The 22,509-nt window shown below is 40.8% G+C and overlaps 2 protein-coding genes across 4 annotated transcripts in view; both read left to right on the forward strand.

The window, feature by feature from the left end:
- Positions 1 to 15,016, forward strand: part of LOC146521086 (butyrophilin-like protein 2) — an 83,243-nt gene extending 68,227 nt beyond the window's left edge. The window contains exons 2-5 of the mRNA XM_085154476.1: positions 8,821 to 9,147; positions 10,395 to 10,715; positions 12,702 to 13,028; positions 14,917 to 15,016. Coding sequence (XP_085010602.1) covers positions 8,821 to 9,147; positions 10,395 to 10,715; positions 12,702 to 13,028; positions 14,917 to 15,008 — 1,067 coding nt within the window. The 3' untranslated portion in view covers positions 15,009 to 15,016. The remainder of the gene's footprint in view (positions 1 to 8,820; positions 9,148 to 10,394; positions 10,716 to 12,701; positions 13,029 to 14,916) is intronic.
- The window catches only part of LOC146521088 (butyrophilin-like protein 2), a 44,410-nt gene continuing 25,227 nt past the window's right edge, over positions 3,327 to 22,509 (forward strand). Inside the window, exons 1-2 of one of the 3 annotated variants that reach the window (XM_085154388.1) lie at positions 3,327 to 3,405; positions 20,738 to 21,085. In XM_085154388.1, the coding sequence (XP_085010514.1) occupies positions 3,369 to 3,405; positions 20,738 to 21,085 (385 nt within the window). In that variant the 5' untranslated portion in view covers positions 3,327 to 3,368. Of the gene's footprint in view, positions 3,406 to 17,597; positions 18,256 to 20,737; positions 21,086 to 22,509 lie in introns of those variants that run through there. The other 2 variants (XM_085154391.1, XM_085154390.1) reach the window with 2 other exon arrangements.

Here is a 22,509-nt window from a genome sequence, read left to right on the forward strand (position 1 = left end):
TCATTTCTTTTCCTTACTTTGATTTACTAGAGAGGAGAGGAGATGAGTTTGTAAGAGCGTAGAAGCTCCAGCAGCATTTATAGTCTAAACACAGCTGTTTTATTCTGTTTGACACAAAGACTGAAACATTTCACAAAGAGGTCAGGGCGACTTCAGAGTTATTTCTAAAGAGATGAGGATGCAGAGCTGTCTGTACCTGGTCTGTGTCCAGAGGAATGTGTTTGTAATAATGAACAAACTGCAAGTACTCAGCTTCATACTTTAGAAGGCCTCAGTGATGTGGACTCTTCAGCTGATCTGTCCACGAGGAGGAGGAGACGATCTTAGAGGAGAAACAGCTACGATGGTCACACAGATTCAGCCTCACTCTGAGAAAACCAACAGACTGACAGCAGCAACTACACCTGCTCCATCAGTGATGGGAGAGCAAAGACCGACAAGCGTTCATTTACAGGTCAAAGGTCAGCAACAAACCCCAGCACCTGCTGTAGATACTGATGTCAGTACTGTAGGCAAAGGTCAGAGGTCAAACTGAAGGGAAGATTTCCTAAATAGAGCTAACCTCAGTGGAAACAGGATGTCTCTGCTACGACAGCTGCAGTGGAGGGTTCCACTCACAACATCTACACACTGTGCACAGTGGAGAACAGCTGGACGCACACAGATGTGCAGCAGTGTGTGTTCCTGCTGGCAGACAGCTGTGAACAACAACATGAATCTGTCTGTGAGAGTCCAGTCACAGGTTGAGCTTCAGTGTGAGACTCTCTCCTTCCTCCTGGGTGATAAGAAGACGGTTTCATCTGGGAACGACCTCGGGCAGCACTGCTGCGTTATCTTGTTGAGATTGTAATGGTTCTTTTGATTTGGGAAGAAAAGTAAGCGCAGACAGAGTCCTAGGGGGTGTCCAAAAAGTGATTTATTAAACACACACGTATTACACAGTGTGGGAAGCCGGACTTCTCTTCCTGTTCGCTACAACAAGCTTTATAGCCTTTATGACGTCAGAACAATTCCTGGGAGTCACCTTCTTCAGAACAACAACTCTTTCCCAGACTTAAAACCAGATGTTTCCAATCATCAGTATTTGGGAACATAACAATTGTGTAAGACGAGTGTGCTGTTGTGTAAGATTGTTGGTCCAGGCCACCGAAAGTTCAGCGTCCTCCTTTGACTTACTGTGGACTTACCACTATGCTGGTGCTATGCATGATGAAGCATTGCATCTAGAATGTGTCATTCTACGTGCTCTGGCAAATATACTGAGTGGTAAATGATACATGATAATTAGGATGATAACCGAATAATGATAATGATAGGTGATAGACTAATGAAGTAATGATAAAATAATGATTGTGCATGTGAATGATAACATAGTGACAGAAAAATAACATTCCTTTACGTGACAAGATGTTGGGAAGGCCTCCAAACATGATCCACCCACGAGGCCGAAGAGCACGAAGGGGAAGGAAATGTTTATCAAAGCAGAAAAACAAAACGCCATCCTGAGAGTGCAGCCATAACTCTCCCTGTGTGAGAAGATCCTGCTCAGCTGTTGCTTAGCAGCCGTGTTTACTCTGGCATGGAAACCAGAAACTGGGCTGTGAGCTGGACTCTGACAAACAGCAGCAGCAGCGTCACCATCAGGTTTCCATAGTGCAGCAGAAGCACAACACCTAAAGTCTACCTGGAGGTGGTGCAGATTGTTTCTGTTGTTCAGCACGTGAGCTGGAAGTGTGGTAACTTTAACCTCAAGCATCAGTTGTGTCAGAGCAGCTGTGCCTCCTCCTCCATGCCCATCAGAAAACAGAATGCAGATCTGTCTTCCTGTCCTTCAGACAACTCTCCTCTGTTTGGCGTCCTATACTATATGTGCTGTTTGTTTTATCTCTTTAAGGAAGGATGAAAGAAATAAAAAAGAAACTTTTTCTCATGATGGGTTAGCTGTGGAAATATCCACCAGTTACACTCCAGTGGATGCTCAGAAAACAGCTGAGGGTTATTATCCACCAGCCTTCTTCTAGTAGCTGACCTGCTTCTAAAATCTTGAAAATCTCATTTGCACAAAATTGTCTGTCATCTATGATCCAATCAGCTTCAGTTTCTTCTGTCGTGTGACATCATCGAACCTGACAAATCTCAAGATCTGATGACAATAAACATGAAACTGATTAAGAGTTAGTGTGAAATATTTAGAAACTTTGTGACAGGACAGAGAAACTATTTTACGCTGATTATTCTTGCAGAAGTGTCCTTCACTGAGTATCCAAGCAGTCACAATAAGGGAGACATGTGTCCATGTTTGTGTCCTCGCTTCACGCCTCCACACAGATAAAGACCTGATTATAGTTTCCAGTCTGCTGGGCTCCAGGTGACATAGGCTCCATTAACAGAGTGAGAGGGTCTCTGCAGACACCCACAGGCTCAGCGTCATGACCACACTCGCCCTTAATGCTGCTCACATGTGCAAAAGCTGTTTCTTCATCCTGCAGCTCCAAAGAGCTTTGCACAGCGCACCCAAAACCAGCAGCAGGTAGTTATTCAGTCTTATATTGAAATCATCATCTGGTGTTTAATTTTTATTATTATGGTTAAATAACAGAATTCTTCTTAAATTATTACATTTGTACACATCTGTGGAAATGTCTCTGGACTCTCCTCAGCAGTAGATTTACAGCTTTAAACAGAGAAACATTTATTTCCCCAGAGATTGTTAAAATAAATCCTTATTATTATCTATGGTTCCCATGGTAACAACCTTCACCTCCAAGGGTTGAATAAATGTCTTGGATTGCTCTCAGGATCTGATGAGCTTCAGTCTCCACCAAAAATCCACGGAGTAGAAACTACAAATAGAATTTAGCTGATGTCAGTATCAGGATGAAACTGAGGCCAACCTGGAAATTCTTATTTTCATGTCTTTTCATTTAGTTGAACAAGAAGAATCATTTCTAATGATTTAAACGTTGAAATGAACGTAACAGAGAAATAAATGGATGACTAAATGAAACTGAACTGAAGCTGTGCTGACACACTGAGGACAGACTGGACTCTGCATGCTGGGTTTACTGTCTGCTCAGGAAAGCAGAGCACCGCTGCACACAGAAGGGTTACTGTCTGCTGTATTCATCACAAAACACTTCTATCAAAATAATTTCATTGTTCACAGTTTATTTCAAATGTTTTTATATTATCATTTCACAATAACCATTTACTGGCTCTTAAAAATTAAGAAATATAGCTGCAGTTTGAAATCAGATCATACTTATTTCATCAGACATTTGAATATATTTCTCATGTTTTAAATTATAAACAACATTTCTTTAAGGGTCCTGAAGGGCTTTTAAAGAGTCTCTGAGTTTGACAGGAACATGAAGATGTTTGTGGTGTTTGTGATCCTCCTGCACGGTAAGTACACCTTCCTCTCTCTGCTCTCATCATCAGCTTTTCTTTCATCTCTCTCTCTTTAATGTGTTGAAGTGCAGCAGGAGGAGATCGTGCAGGTTTGAGCTTCCTGTCATTCATTAACATTTCCATTATAACTATGAGCATGTGCAACTACACTAACAGCAGAATACATCAACATTAAACACATTCAGATGAAGCTGTGATTTCTTGCTGTAATCCACAGCTCACAGATAATTTGTGTTTCTGTTTGTGTGTCCTCAGTTTCCCAGCATGCTCTGGCTGTGTTGGTGGAGGTGAATGAGGGGGAAAGATCTGTCCTGCTGCCCTGTCAGTACTCAGGTTTAATACCTGTGGACCTCACAGTAACATGGACTCGCAACGATCTCAATCCCAAATCTGTCCACGTGAGACAGGAAGAAACCGACGATCTCAGAGGACAAAACCAGCGTTACAGCGGACGCACATCGATGAGGCCTGATGCTCTGGACTCTGGAGACTTCAGCCTCACTCTGAGAAACCTGCAGCTGACTGACAGCGGAAGATACACCTGCACACTCAGCAATGAAAGAAATGAAGTGAGAGTGGGAGATGTACAGCTGCAGGTCAAAGGTCAGCAGTACAGATGTCCTGATAGTCGTACAAACCACAGTCCAACAGTGCACAGTAACAGTTGGCTTTAATGATACTGTATCTGTTCAGTGTTGTGACTTTATCTGGACAAACTTCAGTTTTAAACATGGTCCTTTATGAGTTGAGTTCAGAACGTTTAGTTTTATTTGAGGCTTTGTTCACCAAAAAGGAAATACCTCAGAAATATTTGATTCAAACGTCCAAAAAAACATGAACTGTTCTTCTTTTCATGAGCACAGATGTCATCGTCCTCGTTCAGGACAGACTCTTTATAGAAAGTGACTGATGTCTTGTCCCAGCAAATGCCATTTTTGCTGCTTTTTGTTGGAAAGTATTGTTGTTGTATATGATCACGACTGGTAGAACATACATACCCAAACTAGATCAGTGGAACGACTATCATTTCTGCTTCTGGTTGTGATTTATTATCATTTGCAGACCAGCAGGTGGAGGTGAAGGTGGAGGAAGGCTCAGACTCCGTCATCCTGCCCTGCAAAACAACACCTCACCTGCCCGAGGACACCACAGTGGAGTGGACGAGATTTGACAGAGAAATCTTGATGGTCCATGTGTATCCAAACAGGAGTGACCACCTTAAGAACCAGGACGACCTTTACTGTGGTCGCACAAAGATGAACGAAGACCTGCTGAGAACTGGAGGCCTCAGTCTGACCCTGAAATACCCCACAGAGAGAGACAGTGGAGGATACATCTGCACCATACATCTGGGCTTCCGGTAAACTTCGATGTTGAGGTTGCCGTTCTCTTCAATGTGCCTCAACATCGAAGTTTACCGGAAGCCCACACACACGGACCAGTACCTCCTGTTTGACTCCCATCACCCTCTGGAACACAAACTTGGAGTAATTAGGACCCTACACCACCGGGCAGAACATGTTCCCTCTAAGCCTGAAGGGAAAAACACACATGTAAAGGAAGCACTCAAAACGTGCGGCTATCCTAAATGGGCGTTTTTAAAGTCAGCAAAGAGGCACAGAAAAGAAGATCAGACACCAGCGAGGGAGGATAAGAAGGACAGGCGCAACAACATTGTCATCCCCTATGTAGCCGGTGTATCAGAGAAACTCAGGAGGGTTTTCTCCAAGCATGACATCCCGGTGTACTTCAGACCCAGCAACACACTCAGACAAAAACTGGTTCACCCGAAAGACAAAACGCCAAAACACAAACTTAACAATGTGGTGTATGCTGTACAGTGCAGCGAGGAATGCCCAGACCTCTACATTGGAGAGACCAAACAGCCACTTCACAAGCGCATGGCACAACACAGAAGAGCGACCTCCACAGGACAAGACTCAGCTGTCCATCTGCATCTAAAGGTCAAAGGTCACTCTTTCGAGGATGCCAATGTTCCAATTTTGGACAGAGAGGACAGATGGTTTGAAAGAGGAGTGAAAGAAGCCATCTATGTCCACTGTGAGCGACCATCTTTGAACAGAGGCGGTGGTTTACGACACCAACTCTCTGCCATCTATAATCCAGTTTTGAGATCCCTTCCCAGACGCCTTAACGCCCACTCACATCCTGGGCCATCTGACCTCAGGAATTCGCATGATAAGGTGGGGCCAGGTTTCACAATGAGCTCACCTGAAACTCTGGCTGATTGGGACCCACACCCAGTTCCACACCTTGGCTCAGGCGATTAGAGGATCATCAGGGGGTCCTTTTGTCCCTCTGTGGGGGGAAACTCCCACTAGGGTTATATCTGGGACTCTCCACCATTTGACCTTAGAACTGAAGAAGCCTCTCGGATGAAGGTGAAACGTCTTCAAGTAACTTAAAGAAGTCCAGACGTTATGTTAGTTAGTTATGTTATTTAGTTATGTTAATGTTAGTTAGTTATGTTATCTAGTTATGTTATTTAGGTATGTTAATGTTAGTTAGTTATGTTAGTTAGTTATTTGAATGTTAGTTAGTTATGTTATTTAGTTATGTTATGTTAGTTAGTTATGGTATTTATTTATGTTAATGTTAGTTAGTTATGTTATCTAGTTATGTTATTTAGGTATGTTAATGTTAGTTAGTTATGTTAGTTAGTTATTTTAATGTTAGTTATTTTAATGTTAGTTAGTTATGTTATCTAGTTATGTTATTTAGGTATGTTAATGTTAGTTAGTTATGTTATTTAGTTATGTTATGTTAGTTAGTTATGGTATTTAGTTATGTTAATGTTAGTTATGTTAATGTTAGTTAGTTATGTTAATGTTAGTTACTTATGTTATGTTAGTTAGTTATGTTACGTTAGTTTGTTTATGTTAGTTATGTTATTTAGTTATGTTAATGTTAGTTAGTTATGTTATTTAGTTATGTTATGTTAGTTAGTTATGTTAATGTTAGTTAGTTATGTTATTTAGTTATGTTATGTTAGTTAGTAAAACCTTGTGGAGCATAACTAAGACTTTTATAAGTAAATGACGACAGAATAATAATAACCAACGCGCAAAATAAAACTAAATAAAAACAAAACAACAAACACGAAAACACCAGACATCATGATACAGACTTATAATTTGCACCGATGTTTTTTTCGAAATTCTGTACGCGAAAAGTGAGCACGAGAGCCCTCGGTGCGCCTGCTCGCTGCTGAAGTCAAAGTAAACTTTATTGTCATCTCCGCTACATACAGTCCAGTATATAGAGAGACGACGAGGCTCCAGTTACAGCAGTGCAAGTAAACAAACAATATATATTTAAAAGTAAAAAATATAATATATAATATATAATATATATATAATTTACAGTTTGATGATTTAAAGTCTCACACACAACCCGTCGAAAGGGGAGGGGCCGGCTGCTTCCAAATAGAGCACATTTCATTTATAATGTTGTAAGTCCAAGCCCATTATGTATTCATGATTTGATTCCTGGGTTGTGTGAAATGCCAGAAATTAGACAAAGTGAATCTGTGAACTAAGGTGTAGGTCTATTAGGTTATGTTGTTGTGATTCTCGAGTTGAGGGATGGTTGTTCATACTGGATTGCAAAATTAAAAGCAATGGAAGATGGACAAGAAAAGTTCAAAGCCATCATGTCTTCAGTTTAGAAAAAAGAGAAAAGAAGAGGAGTAGAAACGAGCAAAAGATACAGGTAAGCAGATGTGTGATTGGATAATGGCAGGTCATCCTGAAACAATCAGAATCAGAATACTTTATTAATCCCTAAGGAAATTATGTGGGTTACAGTTGCTCCAAGAAGAAATGGTAAAAATAGTAACAGTAACAGACTAAACTCCAAACAATACATTATGTTACACATTTAAGAAACAGCACTAATATATACAGATCACTCAATTATAAATATCAAGGATTAACAGAGTTGAAAAGATCATGTGCAAACAGGGTGTGACTATTGCAGTGTTTACAGTGTGTTAGATAGAGGAGTTGTACATTATATACAAAAAATCCACTTATTAATAAATAGCTGAAAAAGGAAGAACATGTGCAAAAAGGGTGTAGCTGTTGCAGTAAACAGTGTGTTAGATGGATGAGTTGTACATTATATACAAAAAATTCACTTATTAATAAATAGCTGAAAAAGGAAGAACATGTGCAAACAGGGTGTGACTATTGCAGTGTTTACAGTGTGTTAGATGGATGAGTTGTACAGGGAGCCACAGGCAGGAATGATTTCCTGTGTCGTTCAGTGTAGTCTTTGGTAATCTCAGTTGCTCACTGAACGTGCGTGTGTGGTGGTGGTGCCAGAGGGGATGTTCACCCAGGGCACCAAACAGGCTAGCACTGCCACTGATTGAATGCACAACGAGGCCTGGATGAACTTCAATTACATGCTTCCAAATTCAGAGAAAATGACGTTATAGTATTTTGACTTTAAACTCTCATTTTGACGACAGAAGCTGCTCCTCAGGTCGATTTGTTTGGTGGTCTCTTGCTTTAAAATAGAGGTATTACTTCCTGTTGTTCCCAGTATTTTAGCCTCCCCACCTTACAGCATGAAGTTCTTTAAACTAACTGCTGTTGTGAATTTGTGCTGTAATAATAAAACTGAATTGAAATGATCAGTCAGAGAGGGGTTAGTAAATACATAAATGGAGACAAACTTGAGTAGAGCTAGCAGGCTGCAGCTGCCTTGAAAGCCCTAATTAAAACATCACCACAGCCCTCTGCCAACTCAGTCACAGGCTTGCCAACAATTAAACAGCTTAATACAGAACTTACCAACTAACCTGTTGTGGCATACACATTAAACAACAAATACAAACTTACTCAGGCAAAAGCCTCATTGACCAGAGCCCTGGATTGCTTACACCCAACACAGAATTAACCCCACCCCAGAGTACCCAAAAATAAAAAAGACAAAGCAACAAAAGTGTGAAGGAAGAACTTAAACTCAGCTGGACCCTTGCTTGGCTTAACTGGGAAATTGTATTTTCCAGTTAAGTAACACTATGTCAGACAGCTACAAGAAAAATAATCAAAAACAAAATATGTCACTTGTTATGTTCCCCCAAAATGTCCAAAGCACTGCCACAGCACATGCACACAAGCTGCAAAACCAACAAGATTCTCTGTCACTAGAGCTCACTATTCTTTCACCTTAAGTACTCTTAATATTTGATTAAAGACAGATGAACACAAAAAAGGTGGCATCTGAGGCTGGAGAGACACACACGAGGTCAGAGTCACAGGAGCTCCTGCTAGGACTGCAACATTGTTCTTCAGCTTTCTCTACAACTGTGAAACTGTGCAGAGCAGCGCAAGGTCACAAGGGTTCATGCTGTGTTTGTTATCTTTGTCATCCTCTCAGACTGTCAGGTAGACGTGGCGGAGGGGGTGGAGTTTGCAAAGCTGCCTTTCCAAACCACAGCTGAGCTTCCTGACAAGGCCACAGTGAAGTGGGAACGATATAAACCAGAATACACGATGGTTCACATGTGTCAGAGTGGATCTGACCAGCCTGACAAACAGCACCAGGTTTACAGAGACCGAACAAGAGTGAATGAAGACCTGCTGAAAACTGGAGACCTCAGTCTGACCCTGAAACAGCCCACAGAGAGAGACAGTGGAGAGTACAGCTGTGTGGTCATCAGTGGGGACATCTGGAGGAAGAAAACAGTGCTGCTCACAGTCACAGGTTTGTTTGTGTCTTTACTCTGATATGTAAGTATAATGTTGTTATTACCCGTTCAGCTGTAGACAAATTATAAAAAGAAAGTCAACCACAGCAACAATAACTTAACATAATTAATAATGCAATCAAAGAGAAGTCCGGGAGTACGTATCTGGGTACTGGGGGAGGGGCTTAAGTCTCTATGAAGCAGGAGCTGCTTTTTTCTCAGGAAAATAACTTTTCTTCTGTATAACGTATTTTCCACACTATAAGGACTTAAAATCCTTTAATGTTCTCAAAAATCGAGAGTGTGCCTTATGTATGAATTCTGGCTGTGCTTACTGACCTCGAACTGATTTAACAGAAATCTATTAAAAATGTTTTAGTACAACTTTGGTAAGCTGCACTGCTTGATGGATTGTCAGAGCATTATGGCTGCCGTAGTGAGGAGCTTCACGGAGTAATCTGGGTCCTAAACTCCGTCTGCTTCAGGTCCCAAAGTCAAACAAACACTAAGAGTTAAAAACGGTCTAAATTCTTTCATCTTTAATTAAATCATCAGCGTTGCTGCTTTACCAGGTGTAACAATTAAGTTTAACATCCATGAAAACAGATGTTATTAAATTTAACGGAGTTAGAAGTTAACAGGAAGTTAGCTCGCTAGCTTCCACCTAAACATGTTGTGCTACGTGATTGCTAGCGACACAGCTATGTTAGCATAACATTAGCACAGTGAAGCTGGAGGATGAACGCCAACTTTTCTTCCCCTCGATAAAAGTTAACGTGACGGATTCTGGTGGTCGGGGACAAATGCAATCGCATAGCAGGATGCTATACACGGGCCAAACTTCAGTCAGGAGAACAACAGAGATTATTCATCCACAATACGAGGTTAGTTATTAATATACTGCAACAACATGGGAACAGAGCAGCTGCAGAGAATTCAACATTAATGAATCAATGTTACGAAAGTGGAGGAAGCGCAGTTTTTGGCTTTCCCCATATTTCAAAAGTGCTTCATCTCTTTGCTGTAACTGTCGCCCGCCATAATCTGCAGATGACATCATCAATATGCGCTATCGCGATAGAGCGATATAGTCCAAATCTCTATCGTTGGCCAAATTTATATCGTTTCTATCGTATATTGTTTATATTGCCCACCCCTAATACAGAGTTTTCAATACCTCTGAAGTTGAGAATGAAACGTCTTTAAAACAGCTTGAACTGCTGTCATGTTTAAGTTATTAGCTTGTGCTTTGTTGTCTTCTCAGTCGCCAAACTGGAGGTGGATTCAGGGGTGGAGTCTGTCAAGCTGCCTTTTAAAACCACAGGAAACCTGCCTGAAGACATTAAAGTGGAGTGGAAGGAAAAGTACGGAAAGGTCCACGTTTATGAGAACGGCTCTGACCAGCATGAAGAACAGGACCAGGATTACAGAGGCCGAACGAAGATGAATGAAGACCTACTGAAAACTGGAAACCTCAGTCTGACCCTGAAATACCCCACAGAGAGAGACACACAAGTCTACACCTGCACCGTCTACAGGAAGGGAAACATCCTGATGAAGAAGGAAGTGCAGCTGAAAGTCAGAGGTCAGTGCTGTAGACACAGGTCAAAGGTCAGAGGTGTGAATCATCTCATTTTCTGTTTCCTGACAGTAGTATCCGTCCATCCATCCAGTTGGAGCCTATCCCAGCTACCATAGGGAGAGAAGACCGGTCGCCTAACACACAGAGAGACAACCATTCACACTCACATTCACAAATACTAGTAGTATAATAATGTAATGCTGGCTGAGGGTACCATTTTAAAATGCTACCTCAAAAATGTTTGCTAAAAAATATCTTACAAAAAATCTTTAACACTTTTTTGTTGAGACAATTTGAGACCTGAAACTTTTAGTTACTGTGCTGTGAAAAAAACCACTGATCCGTCTTCTTGTTTGTTTTTCCTTACTGAATGTTTGTCGCACTTATTTCAGATAACCCGTTTATAATATTATACAAAATTAACCAGACTAAATACAAAGTGCAGTTTTTAAATCATGATTTCATTTATTAATGGAAAAAATATCCAAACCTGCCTGAGCCTGTGTAAAAACATTTTTCAGAAAGCACCTTCACTATCCACACTCTGGTCTGGCCAGATTATTGCCAGAATCAAGAAGTCACCGAAATAGAAATTTTCTGAAAAAGTGAAGCAGGCTAACAGACCTCAAAAGCAACACATCATGTCACTATTTACCACAAACCGCAGTGAGAGCCATTGTCCACAAATAGAGAAACCATGGAGCTTTCCAATGAGCGGGCCAAAATGACCCCAAGAGCTCAATAGCTCATTCAGGTCACAAAAGACCCCCAAACTCCAAAGAACTGTAGGCTAGAGTCAGAGTTCATGACCCCAGCATCAGAAAGAGACAGATCAATAATGGCCTACATAGCATTTTTCCAGGTGAAAACCAGGTGAGCACAAAGAAAAAGGCACGTCTCACATTTTCCAGAAAACATCTTGATGATTTCCAAAATTTGTAGTGGAATAATCTGTACAGGAATACACCAGTCAGACCAAAGCTGAACTTTTTGTAGGGTTTGAGTCCTGTTACATCTGCATCAATCTAACAGCATTTAATAAAGAGACACAGCAGCAGTCAGACATGGTGATGGTAGTGTGATAGTCTGGGCTGCTTCGTGCTTCATTGCTGCATTTGATGGAATAATGAACTCTGGTCTCTACCAGAAAATCAGAAGGAGGCTGTTCGACCATCAGTACCTACTCTGAAACTCATGATTACAATGATCCTGAACACAGCAGGAAGTCCACCTCTGAGTGACTCAGAAGGACCAAAATGGAGGTTTTGGAGTCCTGTAGTTGAATCCAGGCTCAGATCATGTTAAGATTTTTGATATGATATTGAAAACGCTCATGCTGGAAAACCATCCAATGTGGCTGAATTACAACAATAATGCAAAGTAGAGCAAAAATCATCTACAGTGCTTTAAATGACTCATCGCCAGTTATCACAAACGCTTGATTATGTTTGGGGGAAATGTTGTTCACGTTAGGTAGGTTTGGATAACATTTCCCTTAATAAATAAAATCATCATTTAAAGTACATTTTGTATTTACTGTTTAATATATTACATTTTTTTGATGATGTGAAACATTTAAGGGTGACCACAGCCAAACCGTCTTCTCACACCACAATATTTTCTCTTAGCAATGTTTCTTTCCTGTGGATTTTTTCTGGCACATCTCCGATGGTCAGGTGAAAGTTCTGTCATCTGATCAACAGATGTAGCTGAGATGGAACAAGGTCAACTTTGTGTTTTCAATTTATTTCCAAAACTCCTTAAAGTTATTATAAATCAGGTGTGTGAGCATTTGTAGAAGAAGAGCGGTTAGTTTCACTCATGTTAAATGAGCTCTCAGTTTGGACACAGTCCTTCTTTTTAAGACTGGATTTGAGCTGAATTAAAAAGATTTCTGCCTCTTTTATTTTTTTCTCAGATTTGCTTCTGTTCTTCAGAAACTGTCTGCTGCTTTCTGTAGAGCTCATGTTGTCTTTGTCATCCTCTCAGACTGTCAGGTAGATGTGGAGGAGGGGGTGGAGTCTGTAAAGCTGCCTTTCCAAACCACAGCTGAGCTTCCTGAAAAGGCCACAGTGAAGTGGGAACGATATAAACCAGAATACATGATGGTCCACATGTGTCAGAGTGGATCTGACCAGCCTGACAAACAGCACCAGGTTTACAGAGACCGAACAAGAGTGAATGAAGACCTGCTGGAAACTGGAGACCTCAGTCTGACCCTGAAACAGCCCACAGAGAGAGACAGTGGAGAGTACAGCTGTGTGGTCATCAGTGGGGACATCTGGAGGAAGAAAACAGTGCTGCTCACAGTCACAGGTTTGTTTGTGTCTTTGCTCTGATATGTAAGTTAATGCACCGTTAAATGATTATTACGAGTTCAGCTGCAGAATAATTAAAGAAAGAAATGCAACCACAGAAAAATTAGCATTAACAGAGCAATAACGACAGATGTTCATGAGTGAGTATTTGAGTAGTGAGGGAGGGGCTTTAGTGCTGGTATGTTTCAACATGATGATCTGACGTTTGAAGCTCCCGCTTCTTCTCTTGATCTTGCAGCAGCTTCATTGCTGGAGAAAAAAAAATGCTTGAACATGAAATGAAATATAACTCAAACTAGAAAACAAAACCAGGAACAGAGAAGCAGAATGTTACTAAGTATGGATGAGAAACACAGCATGGTGAGGGCACACTGTGACAACTGACAGAGAAAAACACTGGACCTAAATACACGGACAGGACAATGAGAGGACGGGGAACAGTTGGTAACACAGCTGGGACAAATCAGACCTAACAAGACAAAGAAAGCAAAGCAGGATAGAGTAAGTGAGGACACAGGCTGTTAACGTAAAAACAGGAAGTATAGCACAGAGAAGCAGACTTGACACTGAGAACGAGACAGAGGGAACATGGAGACAAGCGTGACAAGACAACGAACACTAGAAAGGCAAAATAACAGAAACAAAAATCCAAGGACTAAAAATATGACACAAGCAGAACCAAAACCCATGAATTACAGTAATCAAAACACACACAAATACACACTGTGACAAGTACTGATAAGTTTGTCACATAACACGTGAAACAAAAAATGATCCCCATGAGCGTCACCTACTGCAATCAGATGATGATACAATGATGATTAACAATCTATGAGGAAGATAAAAATATACCAGTAAAATCCAACTAATGCTGCAGAAAACTGTTAAACTTGTGATTTATTGCACAATCATTTTATTTGCAGTTCATTATTTCATCAGTGGGTGCGCTCTCAGTGCTGTTGATTATTTCTAAGGTTTACTGTCCCACAGCCCAATAAACAAGATCAGGTATTGTGTGTGTCAGGTGTTCTAGTAGCTGCAGTTCCATCAGTGGAAAAGAGACTTGGTAACAAATTACAACACATCAGAAAAACAATTGGACATTTTCAAAATTCTGAAATCAATACACACATTCCTGTGACAAGGCGACGCAGTTTGTGCTTCATTCAGTGGTTTCAGTAAAGTACAGCTGAATGTGCAAATATAAAACATCAAGCACAGGATCTGTAATGCTCTTAAAACACACTTGAAATAAAAGAACCAGTGAAAATGTGACACTTCAAAATGATTTTAAACCATAACTGTGAAAATAACCTGCAACAAACAGCTTGAGTTGTTGTTGTATCAGCTGCAGGTTCACTGCTGTTCAAAGGTTTGAGAGTAAAGAGGAAATATAAATCAGAATTCAAACATCCACACAGTCTGTGTACAAACAGTAATGCAGTGTAGGTGTCCTGTTTTAGGATCTAACTTTAATGCTTATTGAACATTTCAATTGTTGTAAAGTTGGTTTCAGAAATAAAGTTGCATCTAATGATCTCCTCATTGCTACTCACCAGGGAAACACAAAGACATCATAACTCTATGAATCATGCATCAAAACTATGAACTATAACCAAACAAAGACTGTTGAATAAGGAGAATGACACAGTGATGGAGTAGATTAAGTGTGCACAGACCAGCAGGATGATGGTCAATAGTGCTTCTGTGCTCTGCTGCTCAGTCTGTGGCTCAACCCAGCTCACTGTCATCTGAACTCTGGAGTTAGCACATCTCCTGTGTTATTGAAAACTCTCTGCAGGACCTCACTGGACCAGTTTACACTGATTATGTCTGAGGAAGGAAGCGAGTTTTGTGTGTCTGACTGTGTTGTGTCTCCTCTGCAGGGAGAGTTCAGGTCCAGGATCAAACAGGGGACATCAGGAACAGAAGCAGCTCCATTGATCCGACTCCTCTGATGGCTGATCAATCAGTTTGATCTGTGTGTTCTTTGATTATTGATCAGTGATGTCAGAGTGGAGTCAGTGTGATGTTGTTGTTGTGTGTTTGAGACTTTTAGTGTCCATGAAGGTCTCTGCTGCCGTAGATCCTCTGAACTGTGACAGAGGTCTCACTCTGGAGGAAACTCTCAGCACTTTCCAGCAGCTCCTCCATCATGGAGGACGTTCCCTCACTGTAACAGGTGGAGGAGAGAGGAGAGGAAGCACAGGTGGATCCTCTGAGGAAGAGGAGCGTTCTCACCGTAATGTTATTACAGGAGAGGAAAACACAAAAGACATTATCACATAATATTAAAGTATATCAAATCAGCCCGTGCTGACTGAGTGTCATATGAACAATTACTCAGTAACCAATAGGAATGCTGCCACTAGACAATCAGAAATGATCAGCAGTTATTCTTGCTGTGGTCATTGTTTAAGTGTGATGCTGTGTAATCCACAAAACACATGAGCAGAAGAGAAGAGAGCGCTCGGTGGTGAAGTGGCTCTTTTTATTTTCATGGCCTCAAATTTCAGCTGAAAACCACTGAACTGGAATCAGACTGTGCTTCAGCCTGAACTCAAAGTGAATGGAAACTGAAAGGAAACTGTGACATTGTGGAGGTATGTAATAACGACAAGAGAGGTCTCAGTGTCTCAGTCACTCCAACTTTATTAACTGACTCTCAGAACATCACATATAGTTAGCGCCAAAATCTCCACCCCTGCACTTCCCTTCAACTTGGGTGTGAGTGGAGCCACCTGGTGGCCCGCCACAACATGAATCACATCTGAAATGTTCTCAGAGGGGTGAAGCCCCCGAGAGGCTTAGTTTAACCAACAAATCAATTAAACTGATTTAATGGAACAGTCCAAAGCTCCAGAGGTTGTAAATACTGACCCAACATCAAATAATGTCCACAAAAAAAAATGTAATTTCAGCCTTCTTCCGTCTAATAACCTCTAAAAGTATTCTAAAGAGTACTGTGAAGGTCCTGAAGTATGGATTAGTATTAATATAACAGATGGCAGAAAATATTAAGTTCGTTTTTTCAAAGGGACCTTGTGAGGAAAAAAGCCTTTGAAAAGCAGAGTTTTGGAGCAGAACATCTTTATGTGACACTGTTGTTTTTGGTTCTTTGCAAAGACAAACAGATGCAGAGCTTTCAGCTCATTTTAAAATTCTGTAGATCTCTGCATGTCCCATTAAAACAACACATTCCTGCTTCTTAAACCTCGTGTTGTGTAAACTCAGCCCCCAGATCAACTGCTTTCTAACACAAATGGCAATCATATGGAAGCAACACATTTTACATGAAATGATCAGGATGGCCTGCTGAAGATCAAACTGAGCTTCAGAATGGGCGGAAAGGTGATTTAAGCCACTGTCGGTGTGGCTGTTTAAATGAGCCAGGCTGCTATTTCAGAAGTGCCGACCTACTGGGATGTTTCCAATCAACCATCTCTGTGTTTACCAAAATCTCTGAGCGATGTTTCATCACCTGTGCCACGAAAAATGAAAGCAGCTCTGAAGGCAAAAGGCTGTTAAACCTAGTCCTTCTGAGCACTCCTTCATCAGGCTCTCATCTACAGTACTCTGGAGGGTATTTACCTCTTTATGTGATGAAAAAAAACTTGTATTATCAGCAAATGTTTATATTTTTTAGTTAGACATGTGATAATATTGTACCCGAATACGGTATTCAGAAAGGCACAAATGATGTCTTTAGCGAAGATCAGGAGATTAATTAATTACGCTGCATTATTGATGTCTGCAGTCGGTGCTCTCATGTTCGCTCTGTTTACGTAGCTCTGTTAGCTCGGTCATTTACAAATAGGCAGTTGACAGAGTTACTCTGTCTTTTGTAGACAGCAATGTGTAGGCTATACGCCAGTTAACCTTAGCACTTATTAACTTAGCTGAAACTCCCAACATGGATTTGGGCAACCAAAGAGAAAAGAGTGTTGCTGATGCTGAGCCACCTCTTGGTCCTCCACCAGCCAAAAAACTCAAGTTCTGTGTGGAAGCATTTTAAAGTCAGTGCTGCAGATGAAACCAAAGTGATATGTAATGTGTGCAAAAAATATCAAACATCTGTCAACATCTGTTATGCATAATCACATGCACTTAAAGCATCGTCTGCTGGTACTGTCTGCGAACCCCCTCACCCCCATACAAATACAAGCATCCCCCCCCCCCCCCCCTCAACAAATACAAATACAGATACAAATACAGGCTGCTTTGCACGTCACTATAATATTGATCCATATTAGATGCTTTTACTCTGAGGCACGATTTCAGGTGTCTATCGCTCCCTTCCATACATGTGAGTGCTGTGGCCCTGACACCATCGTGGTATAAGCACCAATAAAAGCCCACACTCATCGTCATTATGAAGGCAGACAGCAGAGTATGAGCTGGTGCATGAGCGTCCTCAGACTGAGCTTTAGAGGAGAGCTCAGGGACCATCTACAAAGTGCAACACTAACAAAACACAAAATTTGGTGACTGTTTTTCATGGACGTCTACTTTAAATCTAAATAAAGTAAAAACAAAAACAAAAAAACATCTACTTTAAATTACTTCCTCAAATTGTGCTGTGTTCAGTTTTAGATTTTCCCTTTAAGAAGAAGTTATTTAATAATTCTCCTAATTTAAAAAAAATTCTAATTTTATTTGATTTTATTTATAAAGCGATCTGGGAGAAACGCTACTCTGTGTAAGTGAAGCAGCAAATTGTCGTTGTGGTATTGCACTTTGTAGACGGTCCCTGAGCACTTCACTCACACCCAACTGCACCTGGAGAACTGCGGCATTTATTTTATCGTTCAGCCGCTGATGGCGTTCTGATAACCTTTGTTCTGTGTTATTGATCCAGAGAGTTCAAATATGTGACATTATTTCAAACTTAACCTTGAAAAGTGAGCAATATAGTTCTTTAAGTGAATCAAAGGATAAACTTAATGATCCAAACTGAAACCAAATGGAGGCTCTGCTCTTTCCACGGAAAATCACACGCCCACGCCTCGGAGGGTTTATCAACGTCAAGTCCAGACTTGCGAGACTCGGAGCCTGTTGAACCGGTTTTCTGGATAAGAGCTTGGGCAGAAAAGTGAGCAGTGAGGCAGGAATGGCGGAGTGTTGAGATGTGGATTCATTCGGATATGAGCGGAGTGATCAGGACTCTGTGCTGACTGTTCTTCTTTGAAGGATGATGAAGAAGTTGTTGCTGTTCCTGCTCCTCGGTAAGAAACTCCGAACATAAGGAAACGTTTTTGAGTTTGGAAACTGCTTATTTCAGACCGGAAAGGTTCACAACAGCCAGAAATGCGTTTCATGGATACCTGAGTAAGAGAAATTGTGACTGGATTATTTGTTTATTGGTTGAATCATGTATTTTTTTAGTCGATTCTCCCAAAGTTTTGTTGTGGTTGTTGTTGTTTGTTTTTATTTTTTTTTTGGTGGGGGGGGACATCACAGTCAATCAAGGAGAGGGCGCGATTTAGGGAATGTAATGATGTGTGTGTGTGTGTGTGTGTGTTTGGGGGGAAAATCACGTGTACTGCAGAGAACAAGAACGAGTTTTTGCACTGTGGTGCTAAAACGAGAGACTGAAAAGAGACGCGGCGGAAAACAAGGAACCAGATAAGTGTAAAACTCCAAGTTTAAAATATCAGCCTGTTTTACGTCACTGTGGATCAGACTCGGTTAACTTGTAGTGAAGTAGTTTTTTCATGCTTTCACGTACAAACACAAGAAAGCTTGAGCTGTCTGTCACTGTGATTTAAATGTGATTTACTTTTTAACATTTCACTACGATTTTCTTTCTGTTTCTGAAATCTGTACAGACATCGAGAGAAGAACGTGATGGTGAATTCTAGTGGTTATGATCATTTGAACACATGGTAATCTGATATTGTGACAGTCCTAAACTACAAAATTAGTGGTTTGGTGGTTTGTATCATCGGCGTAACTTTGTGCTGAACATTGGGGGGATCAAGATCTCTGTCTAAATAAATAATTAAATCTGGGTAAATTCCCATATGATTAAACATGCAACTATTTTTATGGTAATAACTGAAATGAGTAAAGAAAATGAACAGCCTATTTATGTAAGATAATTCATAATTTTATTTGGGGGGTATATTGGTTGGGTCTGATTATTGGGTTGGTCATAACCCCCCTAACCCCCCTGGAAATTATGGCCACTGGTTTGTATGACCATACTACTCTTACAAACAGATAACAAAAGTGGGTTAGCGTCACTGGTGCTTCTATCAAATAGTTGTCTTCATAATTATCAAAGAGATACTTCAGAATTTATATTAATCAATGCATGTTTGCACCATTTGTATGTGGAGTGCCCCAGGGCTCAATACTTGAACCAATTCTCTTTTCTGTTACCTCTGGGCCATAATTAATAGTTTTAGTGGTTTCTCCTACCATTGCTATACAGATGACACACAAAATAACAAAAATACACAGAGCCCTACATGGACAGACTCTTCTTATATAGAAAAGCTTCTAAAAACCTCATCAGAGCAGCCTCTCCGATCCTCTAACCAGGGTCTGTAGGCGTCACAGCTAGCAGGTCGGACTCAGTTTCAGGCTACGCATCACGTTCACAGATCTTAACTTTATTAAACACCAGGTACAATATGTAGAAAGTGGAAACAGGGAACGGTTCCACAGGTTGGCAAGGGGGAAAACTACACTTCACACACTCCTCTCACTCTGCTCTCGTCCTCACATACAGCTCCAGTCCTCCACTCCACTCGGCACTCACACACTTTTCTCGCAGGCAGACACTCACATTCAGTCTTCCACTAGAAAGCAGGGTTACAGGGTGGTTCCAGAATCTACAGACAAAAAGGGAGTAATCACCACCAGGATGCAAATAAAGCTGTTAACTCAATATTCCAGCAATGAGATGTTCTGAGCTGCTCCCTTTAGTAGCGTTCAAGAAACAATGATGAGCCACAGGTGAGTGATTAGCAGCAGGTGTGTATGCCAAAGGTGGGGAGCTCCGTCCTGGCCAAGTTATACAGGAGAAGGAGAACAACAATAACTTGTTAACACAGGCATGGATCAGGCTCTGATGGTAAATAATATTCTTCTTACACACAGATTTCTGGTGCAGTGGTTTGTAAAAAACCAGGGTCTTCTGGATAAACCATGAACTCCACCTGAGATATCAGATTTATGAAGAGACCAGCTGTTTCATCTACAAGATGCACAAATGCATGAATTCCTAACACAGCAGTTCACTCTCAGTCTGAAACTTAACAACTGATCTGCTGCTTAACTGACCCGATCGATGTATTATTATCATTAACATGATGCCATATGCTGATCCTTTAAGTTTTTTCATTGCAGTGTCTGAAGATATCTCAGGGTATTTTTAGTTACGTTTTACACTGGCAGAAGGAGAGTTTTCACCAGTCTGACTTATTTAAGATCACAGTGGGCTTTATGTGGCCCACAGTGCACAAAATGCAGTGTATAATGAGTGTGACATCCCTGGTTTACAGGTCTCCCACAGAGTGTAGTTTTTTCACTTAGTTTAAATGTGTAAAAATTAAAGTTTTTCTTTGATTTCTTTGACCCATCTAATGCTTAAACTAGTCTCTATAGTCCCTGCAGATAAAATGACCTGTGGCCTACTTTGGCCACACTGGGACAAACACACAGCAAGCTCTTTGTGTTTCTGTTGGTGTCTCCTTCCAGTTTCCCAGCATGCCCTGGCTGTGGTGGTGGAGGTTAATGAGGGGGAAATGTCTGTCCTGCTGCCCTGTCAGTACTCAGGTTTTATACCAGAAGACCCCACAGTGCTGTGGACTCGCTTTGATCTTCATCCCAAATCTGTCCATGTGCGAGGAGAAGGAGGAGATGATCTCAGAGGACAAAACCAGCGATATAGCGGGCGCACATCAATGAGACCTGATGCTCTGGACACTGGAGACTTTAGCCTCACTTTGAGAAAACCAACAAAGACTGATGCTGGGAAATATACCTGCTCCATCAGCAATGGAGGAGAAGAACTGAGACTGAGAGATTTCCAGCTGCAGGTCAAAGGTCAGCCACAAACACCTTGTTTACAGGTCACAGATCCTTCACAGACATTGAGCTTTAATCCTAGAAACTGCAGCAGAAATGGATCATTGAGAACTTTCATCCAGTTAGTCCTGATGTAAATATCACACTCATGCTAGGAACCACTTGAATATGTGAAGGTATGAGTGTGATTTGTAAATCAGAGTGTAACTGGTAACCATGACTGTAATGTTTAAAATTTTAAGGTTTTACACATTACATTTATCAAAGATTGTCTACAACAGTTGCCTGCTGACCATGATGCTTGTCCCTTCAGTTCTTGACACTTGAAATCTATGATATGAAATCTGTGATGATTTTGTGTATCCATCTCTTGGGATCTGAGCATGAACAGTTTTTCTATAGTCCAAACTTTGTTGAGTGAAAGCTCAAACCCTTGCTGCAGTTTAACTTGATTTTAAAAGCTGTTCATCTCCTGTATCTCCAAAGTCAGCCTCCTTATCAAGTCCCCCTTCACTATGTTGACCACCTGTTTCCTGTTTTATTTTGTTAGTCCCTGTCCTGTCTGTGTGTGGTGTATTCTTCTTAGCTTCCTTTGTCTCGTTATGTCACATTAGTCCAGCTGTGTTTCCATCCTGTTTCTCACTCCTTCATCACTGCCTGTGTATTTATGCCCTGTGTTTTCCTCTATTTGTTGCTGGTCTCTCTGCTTGTCCTCCCCTGTGTTTCTCCTGTTGTAGTTCTCTGTGCTCCCCATCTCAGGCTTCTAGTCCCCAGCTTTTGTTCCTTTGTATCACTTTTTAGTTTCCACCCAGTTTAGGTTTTGTTTCAGTGTAGTTGCTGCCCTGTTCAGCTTTTGTTTGTATTTCATTTATTTTCCCACTGTAAAAAAGTTCACTCACAATAAGACCTTCATAAATACCAGTATGTGGGTCCTTTCTCTCCCCCCTTCACAGCCGTGACAAATTCTGAGATGAGCAAAATCTCCAAGTTTAGATTCAGGGGACAGAAACCATCTCTGCTTTAAGGCCTCCCTGAACATCTCTGACTCACACATGTCTTCTTACCCACATGGTCCGAGTCAGTCATGTCCAGTGTTGGTCAAGTTACTTGAAAAAAAGTAATCAGTAATACTTACCCAAAAAAAATATCCAGTTACTTTATTGATTACTTATTTTCAAAAGTAATTAGTTACTTAGTTACTTTTTAAAAACACGATTTACAACCTGAATAGGTGATAAAGTGATAGATCTTTCAGCCCAATTCTACTTTTTCTACATAATCATCATACAAAATGTAATCAAATGGAAAAGTCTCTTTTTAAAACTTGTTTTATTAGATTTAATCTTTTAACTTTATGCATCAAGCAAAAATTAAATTATATGCAAATTTGTTTAACATTTAAACCTATTTTCTGCACATCCCAGCACATAAAATAAAATATA

This window comes from Neolamprologus multifasciatus, chromosome 3 (genome assembly GCF_963576455.1).
Source record: "Neolamprologus multifasciatus chromosome 3, fNeoMul1.2, whole genome shotgun sequence".
Taxonomy (NCBI): domain Eukaryota; kingdom Metazoa; phylum Chordata; class Actinopteri; order Cichliformes; family Cichlidae; genus Neolamprologus; species Neolamprologus multifasciatus.